We start from the raw sequence: 12,824 nt of genomic DNA, 5'->3' as shown, positions 1-12,824 counted from the left end.
TGGGTGACATACGATAGAAGGTCGCCTGTTGATCTTTGTTTCCGAAAGCCATATTGATGACCGCACAAGATGTTGAGATATTTAAGGATATAGTGGTTTACGGTGGTATATGCGACCATCGTTGGGAATCAAGACGGGGGGAAAGGGGTTAACCCGCTGTTATGGAGTCCACTACGGAACCAATCTCTACATGTTCTGGACCATAATGAATATAAAGTATTGTGCTTAACAGTCGACTGCGTCTACTTGGTCCACGGTCTATTGGCTATTATTAATGGTGGTTGAACTCATGATAATATTATGTTGTTTCGAAAGTTTTGTACGTTTCAATGTCACGTGTAGCTCCATATCTCAATAAATATTCATTCTAATCGTAGAGCGATTTTTGGCCAATTTTTCACTACGAATTCAAATTGAACCAAAGCGCTGGCGAAGTTGCCCAACAAATTAACCAGGCATTTGGTAACGGTGGTGTTAATGAACAGACAGTTCGAGGTTGGTTTGTGAAATATCGTTCCAGAAATTTTAGCCTCGATGGTGAGTCCCGAAGTGGTCGACTTATAGTAATCTAGGACGAGTATTCAAAGACCCTGGTCCTGATCCATCAGAAAAGGTGCATTGGATATCGAAAGAACTGAGTGTCAGCTCCCATGCGGTTTTTGATGGTTTAAAACGTGTTGGAAAGGTCAACAAGCTCGAAAAGTGGATGCTCCACGATTTGAACAATCCACATAAATTGTCTCGTTTCGAACTCTGTTCTTCTTTGCTTTTGTGCAACCAAAACTATAATTTTTTTATCGGATAGCCACGTCTGAGGAAAAGAGGATCCTCTACGACACCTAAAGAAAAGTTTAGGACTCTGGATGGAAACCGATGATCCACCCAGGCACTTCCCAAAGGCAAAACCCCATAAAAATAGACCATGGTTACTGAATGTAGTCAGCGGCTGATGTGATTCACTACAACTTTCCCCAACCAGGACAAACCAAGCCTACCGTGTCAATCAGCATAATCCTATTAGAAAGAAATTGACGAAATGTATCAAAAATTGTATCAGCAACAACGCCCGTCCGCACATTTCGTCCGTTTGGTGGAAATCCGCCTTGAAGGTTACTGAGCAAACACAACTGGGAAAGCATACGGGAAAAACTTCAATGACCGACATTCTGAAAATAGAGATCAAGAAAGGTTTCTATGAGAAATATATGAGTCAGACGGCTCCCACGTAGCTAAAGAAGTTGTGAACCTTGTAAAAAATCATTTGATAAAATGATAATATGGTTAAGGCTTTCGCGGCCGAAGTTTTCAGTGTCACTATTTTTCGGGTTTGAAGGCCGTCGATTTTTGGAATTTCTTCCTGACATTTCGCTGACGCGAGTTGCTACCTTCTTCAGGGTTTTATACATCCTGAATTAGGTTTCGATGACTGGATATTACGGGTCCGTAAAACATATCTATTCATGTTTTTGAGAAAGAAAGTTTTTGGGTTTCAACTACTCCATCTTGATACAAAAAAAATTGGGAATCTTCCAAATAAATGATGGAAGCAATCAATTTCAAAAGAAGTAACTGTATACATAGATGTGTAGATCATACAAAGAAGTTACTTTCAGAAACTGGAAACAAACTGGAATAAGAAAAAGCTCTCCTGAAACAACTACTTTCATATAAAAATTGAATTACACGAAAGAAAAATTATTTCGAACATTGAATTATACAAAAAACACTTTTCTCTACTCAGTTTGTACTCCAAACATTCGTTATGGAATTGAATCTGATGTCATTTACAGGATTTCTACACAATATACTGAATGAAAGGTAAAAATTTCACTTACATGGAACACTGTCATCCTCACTGGTTGACAACGATGTTTCGCCGTAAGACACTTTCCTTCGTTTGATTTTCAGGTTTTACAGTATTTTTTACAAATTGTGTGCACCTGATCTCATAATGAGATCGTCTTGTGCCTAAATAGTACTAATTAATTAGTGTTTGAACATTTGATATGTAATATATTATAAGCCTAAATAATATAATAATAAAGAAAATAAAGAAAATAAAGAAAATAATCTAAAATTATCAGGAGCTAAGAGACTGAACTAATATTATAAGAAATTGAGGAACTGAGAGATTTATATATTGGCATTCATTGTATGAGTACTTCAAGAGTTCTAGAGTTCATGAGAATGAAGGACATCAGCTTTTTGCAGAACTGTTTATAACTATGAATATTTTTGATGGATCCTGGGATGTAATTATAAATTTTAGGGCCATTGAATGCTATCGATTTCTTATAAAGGGTAGAATTAAGACGGGAAATATTTAAATGTTTCAAACCTTTTTGTCTTGTACTGTGATTGTGGGAAATCTCTTGGTGTTGCGTTCTATTTTTGTACTTGAATTTCGAAATATGAAAAATATACAGATGTTTAAAATCGAGCATTTTACTTCCTATGAAGAGCTGTTCGCTGGAAAATTTGCCCCTTTTCCTTAGTATTACTTTCAAAATCCATTTCTGTGTGACTTTCAAACAATTTATCTGATTAGTGTACGCAGCTCCCCATACTATTATTCCACAGGACATCACAGATTCTACTAAGGATTTATAGGCTAACGTATTCTAAAAACACTTTATTGTGTGATTTTCACTAGATAGTTTTACAAAAACGCCCGCTTCCTCGGGCGTGTCTTAATGCGTCCACCTCCACCTACTTAATGCATGTCATTAAGACACGCCCGAGGAAGCCATTGTATGGCGAAACACGTGTTGCGTTTTTGTAAAACTATCTAGTAAAAATCACAAAATAAAGTGTTTTTAGAATACGTTAGTTATGGATTTTCATCAAGTATCTTCCGATTCCATCATATATTTATAGGGTACTCTCAAAATTTTTTTAGAAGAATATCCCTGAGTTTATAAAATGCAAATACCAGTTTTTTAAGTTTGCTATTCAAATACACTGAATGATTATCCCATCTGAGCATTTCACTGATGATAACTCCCAGATATTTGATTTCTGAAGTGTTTTAAATTGTCTTCCTACAATCGCAGTTGGTCAGATCACATCTCTCATGAAATTTAATTGATTTCAGGTTGGGTTTAACTTTTAGGCTGCTTGTGAAAGTTATGAATTTAGTCTTGCTCTCATTTAAGCTCAAGAGTTTACAGTCCATCCAACATTTGATTTGATATAAACCTTTTTCCGCGTTTTTCGTAACTTCTTGCCAATTTGTTCCATGGAACAGGAGAACCGTATCGTCCGCATATGAGATGATATTTCCACCTACTTCCATATTCAACATTTCATTGATATAGAGAAGAAATAACTCTCCGTGGTCTTCTTTGGTTATAATCTTCAAACGTTTTGATTGCGTGGTCGAAGTACTCTTCTTGACGTATCAACTGAAACTGAAGCTCTCATTTCTGCCGTGTCATTTTTAGTGCTAATTTTTCGCGCACTTTCTGTAATGGCGTTAGCGCGTACTTCCCGCCTGATTTGGGTGACTCAGCTTCATTTTGGCGCTTTCAAATGCTGTGTGCCAGATCTTTGGTAGATATGTTTCCCTTCTATTGAAGTTCTCTCTGTATTTGTGTATTTCCACGGCTTCTAAATACATTCTCGTTGAATAATTATTCGACGTTGCTAGCCATTCTCTTCATTATTCAACAAGAATGTATTTAGAAGCCATAGAACACCAAGAGAACTTCAACAGAAAGGAAGAAAGACCATATCTACCAAAGATCTGCCACACGGCATTGAAAAGCGCCAAAATGAAGCAGAGTCACCCAAATCAGGCGGGAAGTACGCGCTAACCCGCCATTACAGAAAGTACGCGAAAAATTAGCACTAAAAATGACACGGCAGAAATGAGAGCTTCAGTTTCAGTTGATACGTCAAGATGAATACTTCAACCACATTACTGAAGATGACTGCCGCAGTTGCAGTTGAAATGTTTGGAGATTATAACCAAAGACGACCACGGCAAAACCTGGAAACTAACAAAACATTGACGCCAGTCGTAAAAGCCTACATTTTCATATTTATGTTGACTCAGCTAGTTTGGTGTGCTGATACCCAACCCAGGTTCTATTGAACACTCTATGAGTTTCTGATAAATCCTATGTTTGATATTTATATTGATTTATAATGTGAATTACTTACTTACACTGTTCTCTTTGACTATTCATGTTACGAAGAACACTTTTGTTAACGTGTATAATGTTATTGAATGTTGTCATTTTATGTTATGTTATGGTATGTTAGGTTACGTTAGGTTAGGTCATGTTATGTTGTTATGTTATGTTATGTGATGTTATGTGCTATGTTCTGTTCTGATATTTGAAATGATTTATTGAATTTTAAACAGGTTGTGTTGCTGATATTCACCATTAGGGCTCGAACAAGAGTTTCTGCAAGAGTTGACTTCGTCCCGCTCATCAATATGTATCCAGTAACCATCAATATAAGGCACATCGTAGACCCCAGTGTCGTCCTCGTTTTCAGGGTCACCAGGAAGAACGCTTGGGCTAGAATCGGTTGATTTCAATTCTTCTTGACTGTTAGTGGTCGACTTCGCCATCGGCCTCAGTTTGTTTCGGTATGTTCTTGCCCCACGTTCTTCGGACTAGAATATAAAATAATTATATACGGGCTGTTCCTAAATGTCAGGTGGATATTTGAGGCGGTGAAGCTAAGTATCATATTATGAGAAGGAAATTTCTATGAATTTATTTCCTGAAAGATTCGTTTGTGATACAACAGGGCGTTGAAGTATCATTATGATCCTCGTATATCTGAAGCCATCAAGTTCAAACTTGGCACACAACTCTTGGTTCCTCCATGATTCTATCTTTCATAAATCGGCCATGATGAGGCATTGTATGTCAAAAAATTATTGAAAATTAAAAGGTGATTTTTCGGGCTGAAGTTACTTCCTCATCTTCATTACGTTATTTGGAAGCATAATTCAACATTACCGAATATTGACGAAAGGAACCGAATTGTGAACGCCAACAACCAACAAGTAACATGAGAGGAACCATGCCGCGAGGTCAGTTACTTTCGTTCTCAATGATTTCTTCTAAATTATAGGTACTCGTATGAAACTGCGGGGTATAGTTAGTTACTTTATAAGTCTAATTTATATAACATTTAACGCCCTGTTATGAACAAAAGCTCCTTAAAGATTTATATGACACTTAGAAACACCGTTACAAATCAAGCCGCTAAAAGAAACCCACCTTTGCCCTAACTTCAGCTTTGTAGCGAGTTTTTTTACTCTCTACCAAGTTTCTGTCTTCTGATCTGATCCTCCTGTCGAACTTCTTGAACAACCTTCCAGAAGACTTTATCCTAGGAGAGTCCTCGAAACCCGCGGGAGGTTGCACAATCTCCTCTCGATGGTTTTCGTTGCTGCTGGCGCTTTTCTCTGGATCATCCGTCGTCACGATATCCACTTCTTTGCCGCAATGGAGACAGTGGACCTGGTGATCGGCAGCAATGTGGCTGCTGGGGTCGCTGTAGAAAACACTGTCGCTACCAGGGCTCACTGACCTCAAGGATTCTGCACTCAGCGCCTTCAGTTTGGCGACGTCTTCTGTTTTCTTTGAACTGTGGTTGCCGCTGTCTGGCTGGGATTCCACCGGACTGAAATAAAAGTGGCGCTTTCAGATGAAAATACATGAGTATTACATCAGAACATAGACTCCCACGGCCTGAGTCACGATTGGAGAGGACAAACTCCGGGCTGGAAGGCTCAGGTCGTACGGAACCTCAAGTACCAAACGTTTCGTCTGCTACTGTGGCAGGCATCATCAGCGTTAACTGCGAGGGCGAAATTTATATCTCAAAGTCTCAGCAATGAATGATTTCAGAGGATGGTGTGGATGGTGTTGGGGATTATGGAATATACAATAGTGGGGCCATGCAAATGCAAACTCCTGATTGATCTGCACTTTCGCTGGGTTGTTCTGATTGGTCCATACTGTTACTAGCCTGTTCTCATTGGTCCACATTTTTGTTTGGTGAATGTCGATTGGAGTTGTATTCTAGTTCATTTCTCGCCTTCCTGAGTACTGCATACCACGTTCTGCTGTCACGTATACCTTTTTTTTTTGTTGAAATTGTTGGGATGCACATGCATCTCAATAGGCTCCCTATAGAAATGTGTTGAAAAAAGTATTTTATTACTTTGTCTATTTTTACTAGGACAAATTTCGCATTTGCGAAATTTCTTCGGTTGCATGAGGCGGTAGATCCGCTTGTGTCCTTGTATCCTGGTGTAGATGCTGCGTTTTGTAGTTCCCATGTGAGCTGAACTACAGGAACAGGAAATCCTGTAAATAACATCGGATATAAGAAGCACTCTTTTGTCCTTCACCGATCTGATAGTGTTGCGTAGTTGATTAGTTGTTTATACAGTTTCCCAGTGCTACCCGTGACTTTATGTAATGCAAATAGACTGTGCATACCACTGGCGGCTGAGTCGATGTCGAAGTTGGACTATTTCTTATTTGGATTATTTTGATTTCTCGCGTTGTTGGCCTGTAGAGCTTGGTCTAGATGACAAGGATCTTCTTCAAGACTTGTGATTCTGGTAGCATGATCAACAAGTATTTTTATCATAGCACCACCAGCCCTGAATGGTGGTTTGAATTCTTGTTGAGATACGAATCAGTATAGGGAGTTTTGCGATAAACTGTATGACCTAGTTTTCCGACAGTTTTCCTGTTGACCAGTATATCAAAAAATGATATCTTTCTTTCGTTTTCATTTTGTATGGCGAACTAGATGTGGAGATGAATGGAGTTGAAGTGGCGTAGAAACTATTCTAATGCTTGTTTTCTGTGGCTCCAAATAACAAATATGTCAACATAGCGAAGCCAACAGGTAGGTTTCGATGGAATGGTACTGAGCCTTTTCTCCTCCCGCTAAGTGTTGTCTCGCCCATGAGGAAGCTGGTGAATGCATCTCCAGTGATACAAGTTCGACGATGATCTGGTTCTGATGAGCCAACTCGACGAAAATACTAGAATGCAGATTAAATTGGTTCAGAACGCATATACATTCGGAGATACCAATTTGAAAGAAAGTGATGGGTACACTAGTAGAATAAGAGTGATATCATGCACACCACCAATGGAATGAAACCGAAGACTCTAATCCATAACATAGAACCTGCTGTGATGACAATTAGAGCACTTCATCCGTTGTCTGATCGCCGCAGTCGTAAACGAAACGTCAAGCATGAGAGCCAACAAATCTGGAAAATAGCTTTGACACAATTATTTCCGGCCGCGAAATTTCACAATCTTTGATCACAGTAATTTGTGTTACTCTCCCTAGCGAATTATCCTGACATGAATAAAAGTTCTCATTCCTATATGTTTCAATATAAGCTATTTATTCTAGCGAAACGGTTTTCATCTGAATAGTATACCATTGAAAAACAAGTCTCCGGATCATTTTTACCCACCTGATCACAGCATTTTGATTGTTATCCGAAGACAAGCAATTATTATGCTGTGATTTAGACGATTTTCTCCTGGACAAACTTCCGGGTAAACTCATAAGTTGTTTTTTATCCGAATTATTCTTGACAGGCTTCTGATTCACCGGCGATCTCGGCAAAGACTTCCTTTTGTTGTTTTCCTTATTTTTCTTTCCTTTCCTCGGTGAATTCTGAGTGTTAATGTTCCCTCCAATATCGCAGCTGGATTCATCGGAGGTAGCTTTATTTTCGTTCTCTTCAAAGTATGGCGATCCGTGTGGGGATTTTTTCGGGTGGAAATTTTTCTTGCTCTGCATAGGACTGCGCATTCTTGATTTAGACCGTTTCGGCTTGTCCACAGACGGCGAGATTTTGATGTTCCTCTTATTTGGTTTGTAAATCGAGTTGGAGTTAATTTCCAAATACGATTTTGAGTTGTTCGTCAAATCCAATGTGAATTCTTTGGACTTTTTCAGGGTTTCACGTCTTGATGATGTCCATGTTGAACTGTAACAGAAAACACAATTGAACGGTAAGGATATCATTGTGTAATAGAGTAGAAATATTATCTGATATTCGTGTAATTCGTGAGTCTGAGAATTGATGCAATAATTGATTTTTCAAATATATAGGGTCTTCCAACAGTGACTTTTGAACTCTCACAATTGATAACGGCCAGCTTATTGAAGCTACATCTGTCAAATTGGGCTGGAGCAGTTGGCAACGGGCCGTTGTCGAATTTGGGACTGAACCAATCCACATGAGATCCAAGAGCGTCCAATGCATCCGGATAAAGTCACTGTTTGTTGTAAGTTTTGAGCTGTCGGCGTCATCGGCCTATATTTATTCGAGAACGACGTTGGCCAAGTAATCACTGTCAACGGCGAGCACTAAATGTGGCATGGATTAGATGATTTGGACCCGAGAATACCTACCACAGAGAAACGACATTAACGTCGGATCCTTTGATGTTCGGTGTCCCAACTCCAAACCGAAGATTTTGAGTGATAAACAACCTGGTTCATTGAGAAAAATGACCTCTCAGCGATATACACTATTAAAAAAACATACTCTTACGTTCTAGTATAGTACGTGGGCTCACTCTGAAATATTAAATTATAGTGTGAAGGGAATCTTACTCCATTCAATTTTTATATTGCTAATTGAACAACTTTCGCAGTAATAATAGAGAATATTCAACTATGTTGCCAATTTATTATTATTTATGATGAATTGGCTATTGTGAAATAAATTAAATCACTCTATTTTGTAAATCCAGTTCATTAGATAGAAAATTAAAATAGAGTTACGATAATAGAATAATACTTATATTATACAGGGTGATTCAAAATTACTTTGACAAACTTCAGGAGGTGATTCCTCACAATATTCTAATATGAATTGTCCAAATAAATAAATGTCCGGAAACGCTTCGTTTCCAACAGCAGGATGTTGAAGTTTTATTTTTATTTTCGTTTTTTTCAAATAACTTTTGAAATACTGAACTTAATTAAACGAAGCTTGGTAATAGGAGGTTTTTGAGGAGTCAAATTCGAACCTGATGTTCTTATTGCTAGTACTCGTAGGAGGCGCCACCTACACGTCTTTTTTGGGCGTACTTCTAGCACATTTTTCGGTAAATGAGCTACCCTTGTTACTAGTCGCTGTAAGCAACCGTTTTCTAAATATTTGGACTTGAAAACCTCCAGTCGATTATTTGATAATCGATGCATGTTGAAGTTATTACGAATATTTTGCATTTTTCACAAGAATGCTTTGGAAATAAATTTGACGTTTGTGAGTAGTTTTGGTAATTACATATTTTGTGACAGACATTTTGTTGAAGTTTCCGTAAGTAGAAGTAGAGAAAACTTATTTTGAAAAAATGGATTATTTAAACAATAATGCTCATTTAGCCGATATGCCGATATGACTAGACGACTGACTGCCTGTATCTTCGCTGAAGGTGGACACTTCCAACAATTTATTTGAATAAAATTTAGTTTCGTTTATTTTAGTTAATTCTACATATCCAAAATTTCCTGAAATAAAATGTTGACATTTCTTGCAAATTGTATTAAAACAAATACTGATTATGCACCCTTGATACAAAAATAACTATTTCGCTTAACGATGTCATAAAGGAACGTACCCAACAGTAATGACCTCTTCAAACGAGTAAAACGTCAAATTCATTTCCAAAGCATTCTTGTGAAAAAAGCAGAATATTCGTAATAACTTCAACATGCATCGATTATCAAATAATCGACTTGAAGTTTTCAAGTCCATATATTTAGAAAACCGTTGCTTACAGCGATTAGTAACAAGGGTAGCTTATTTACGTAGATATGATAGAGGAATCGATTTTTTTACTGAAAAATGTGCTAGAAGTACGCCCGAAAAAGTAATGAATCTTTGAAAAAGAAAAAGACGTGTAGGTGGCGCCCCCTACGAGTAAGAGCAATAAGAACATCAGGTTCGAATTCGACACCTCAAAAACCTCCTATTACCAAGTTTCGTTTAATTAAGTTCAGTATTTCAGTTTAATTTAGTTCAGTATTTCAAAAGTTATTTGAAAAAAACGAAAATAAAAATAAAACTTCAACATCCTGTATCTTGGAAACGAAGCGTTTCCGGACATTTATTTATTTGGACAATTCATATTGGAATATTGTGAGGAATCACCTCCTGAAGTTTGTCAAAGTACTTTTGAATCACCCTGTATAATAATTTCATATCCTCTGAAATAAATAAGTCCACTAAGGATGAATAGAAGTGACTTTTGTTATTTTATGTAATCTTAACTTAAACTTTCATTAACAACATCAATACAATCTGAGGGTTCTAATGGAGGGTTCTAATGGACACCAACGTCTTGTGGTTTCAACAGGACGGCGCTACGTGTCACACAGCTCATGCCACATTGGATATTCTGAACGAGCAATATGAGGGCATGGTCGTCTCACATGGAGGTGATATAAATCGGCCACTGGAATCGTGCGATTTGACCGATTTTTTCTTGTTGGGTTTTCTTGAGTCGCAGGTGTAGGAAAAGACCGGGTAATGGGAATCAGTCACTAACAAATCTCCAAAACTATAACCGCTAGAAACTCGTTTACTGCCGTCCCCGCCCAGCTCTGCCCCCCAGCTAGCGCTGCGAGCTCGCCGCCCCAGTATTGCAACGGTTTAGGGAATGACAGGTTTGTTTTGTTTTTACGTCTCGCCGATGTAAATTTTAATGGATGCAAAATGAACGGAAGTATTCTAATTTATTGATCTATTAGCATGTGACTTTCTTACACTTTTACTCGTACATTCAGTGTAACGATTTCATACTTAGATCCCGAGTATTGCTTATATATTTTTTGTGTTTATTTTTTTTCTTCATAAAATTCCTGTGGGTAATGACGATCGGGTGACCCCAATTGCCCGCTAGTGATCACGATTCCCCGCAATGTAAAGGCATACTATAATTTTGTTATTCTGCTTTTAGATGCCGATATACGAGTTAGAGCTTACTGGTCAACTGACTTTGAATAAAGCGTTGAAACTTATTGAAGAAGATGGGTTTTCTATACAAAAAGTAGCTAAGGTTTCGACTTTTCATTTTTCAGACCATTTGAAGGGGCATATAAAAAAGAGTGCGATTCTGCCTCGCAGAAGATCATACCTTACGAAGTAGCATCCTTATTGGGCAAGGCATTTGATAACGTTGCGTCCATTAGTAAAGGAGACTTGGGATTTAGACCTACAGGTATTTATCCAATGAATACCGACGTATTTTGTGATGGAGATTTTCTACCAGCTGAATTGCTTCGATCAGAAACTGCAGCTATTCAAAACTTTGATGAGTCAGTTGCAATTAATAGCCCAGCGCCAGGCCTAGAAAGCTCTTCAGTACCTGGCACATCAATGCAAGTTAATTAACTGCTACCACCGGCGCCACCAAGAACTTCTAGCCCCTGGTCCATAAGTGGAAAGTGTTTCACTAGCACCTTGTCCAGTATATTCGCCAGTCTTTGGCCAAAATTTTAACATCCACGCCAATAAAAAAAAAACTTGATACAAAAAGAGAACAAGAAAAGTAAAACCGCCTCCCCAGCCAAGGATAAGGGATAAGGGAAACCGAACCGAAAGAGTAAGAGGAAGGTTCTCCATGAACCACATGATACATCTGTTTCAGACATGGCTACGCCTGATTTATGCCAAGACGATGAGCTAGATGATGCTAATGACGCAGGGAATACGTGCCTAATCTGCAACGAATTCGGCCGAAATAATGATGTTTGGTACAGGTGTACCTCATGTGGTTTATGGGCTCACGCAGATTGTACGACGGGGTGGTGGGTGCGATTTGTGCTAGATTTTTGTATGATCCTCATTGTCCACAGGGTGACCACAATTACCCTTACCTCCGTGCAAAGGGAATCAATTCCAATTATTGCTTAAGTGATCCCCATTAACCCATTATTAAAAAAACAAAAACAAGAAAAAAGGGTTGTCTCTTCTCTTCTCAGTCAATAAATAATACTTTTCTCTTCTAATATAACAATTTTGTTAAAAATTGCTACAAATATTTCATAAGCACAAGTACTTGATTATGCTTATAAAAACAGGTCTAAAAGTAAATTTTATTGTCCAGCAAGAACCAACGGGGAAGTGAGAGTCGTGTCTTGCCAGGAAAGGAAAGGAAGGATGGGGTATTAAGGACGGTTACATCTGGTTTGTTTAAGTAAATCCACAAGGCACCCGCAAACTACTTTTAATCGGCAGTCATTCAAGTTCAGTATAGTCTGCGAGGGTCCCGCATTTTGAAAGGTGAATTGAAAGGTGTATTTTGTAATTTTGGATAAAAAGGAAAAAAAAACAAAAAAAAATACTAAAAGTAAACATAACATTCGTTCTTAACCCAGAAGAACAAAAACTCAAAAAAACAAATTACAAAATAAATGAGTTACAAAAATTAATAAATAAAACATAACTCTAATATTTGGTAATATCTTTGGTTAAATCTTAACTTAAATAAATACAATATGCATTTTTATATACATTCTATAGTATATATTAGTTAATTAATAGTAGGTAATTAATAGTATTAATTACCTACTCTACTTTAAATATAATCACTTCGTCATAAAATCGGGGGTTGCCTCTCACTTCTTTCATATACTTTTTTTCAATTGAAAGAAGAGATATATCACTTAATTTATTTTGAGTCATGGAATTTCTACTAAAGGATTTAATTCTTTTCAATTCTGAAAAATTTCTCTCAACTGACGCTGATGTTATGGGAACTGTCACAATTATTGATGTAAGTTTATATAACTCAGGT

At 37.6% G+C, this 12,824-nt stretch overlaps 1 protein-coding gene across 1 annotated transcript in view; it reads right to left on the bottom strand.

Annotated features, from left to right (window-relative positions):
• LOC111517445 (uncharacterized) overlaps nt 1-12,824 on the bottom strand; it is an 86,793-nt gene that overhangs the window by 29,536 nt on the left and 44,433 nt on the right. The window contains 3 exon segments of the mRNA XM_074181940.1: nt 4,390-4,627; nt 5,244-5,649; nt 7,478-7,999. Of these exon segments, the coding sequence (XP_074038041.1) occupies nt 4,390-4,627; nt 5,244-5,649; nt 7,478-7,999 (1,166 nt within the window).

The sequence above is a fragment of the Leptinotarsa decemlineata genome, unplaced genomic scaffold (assembly GCF_025532065.1).
Source record: "Leptinotarsa decemlineata unplaced genomic scaffold, Ldec_3_MD MMD2_P_RNA_scaffold_2, whole genome shotgun sequence".
Lineage (NCBI taxonomy): Eukaryota > Metazoa > Arthropoda > Insecta > Coleoptera > Chrysomelidae > Leptinotarsa > Leptinotarsa decemlineata.
The sequence above is the reverse complement of the archived record's forward strand: the minus strand, read 5'-3'. Positions and strand labels throughout refer to the sequence as shown.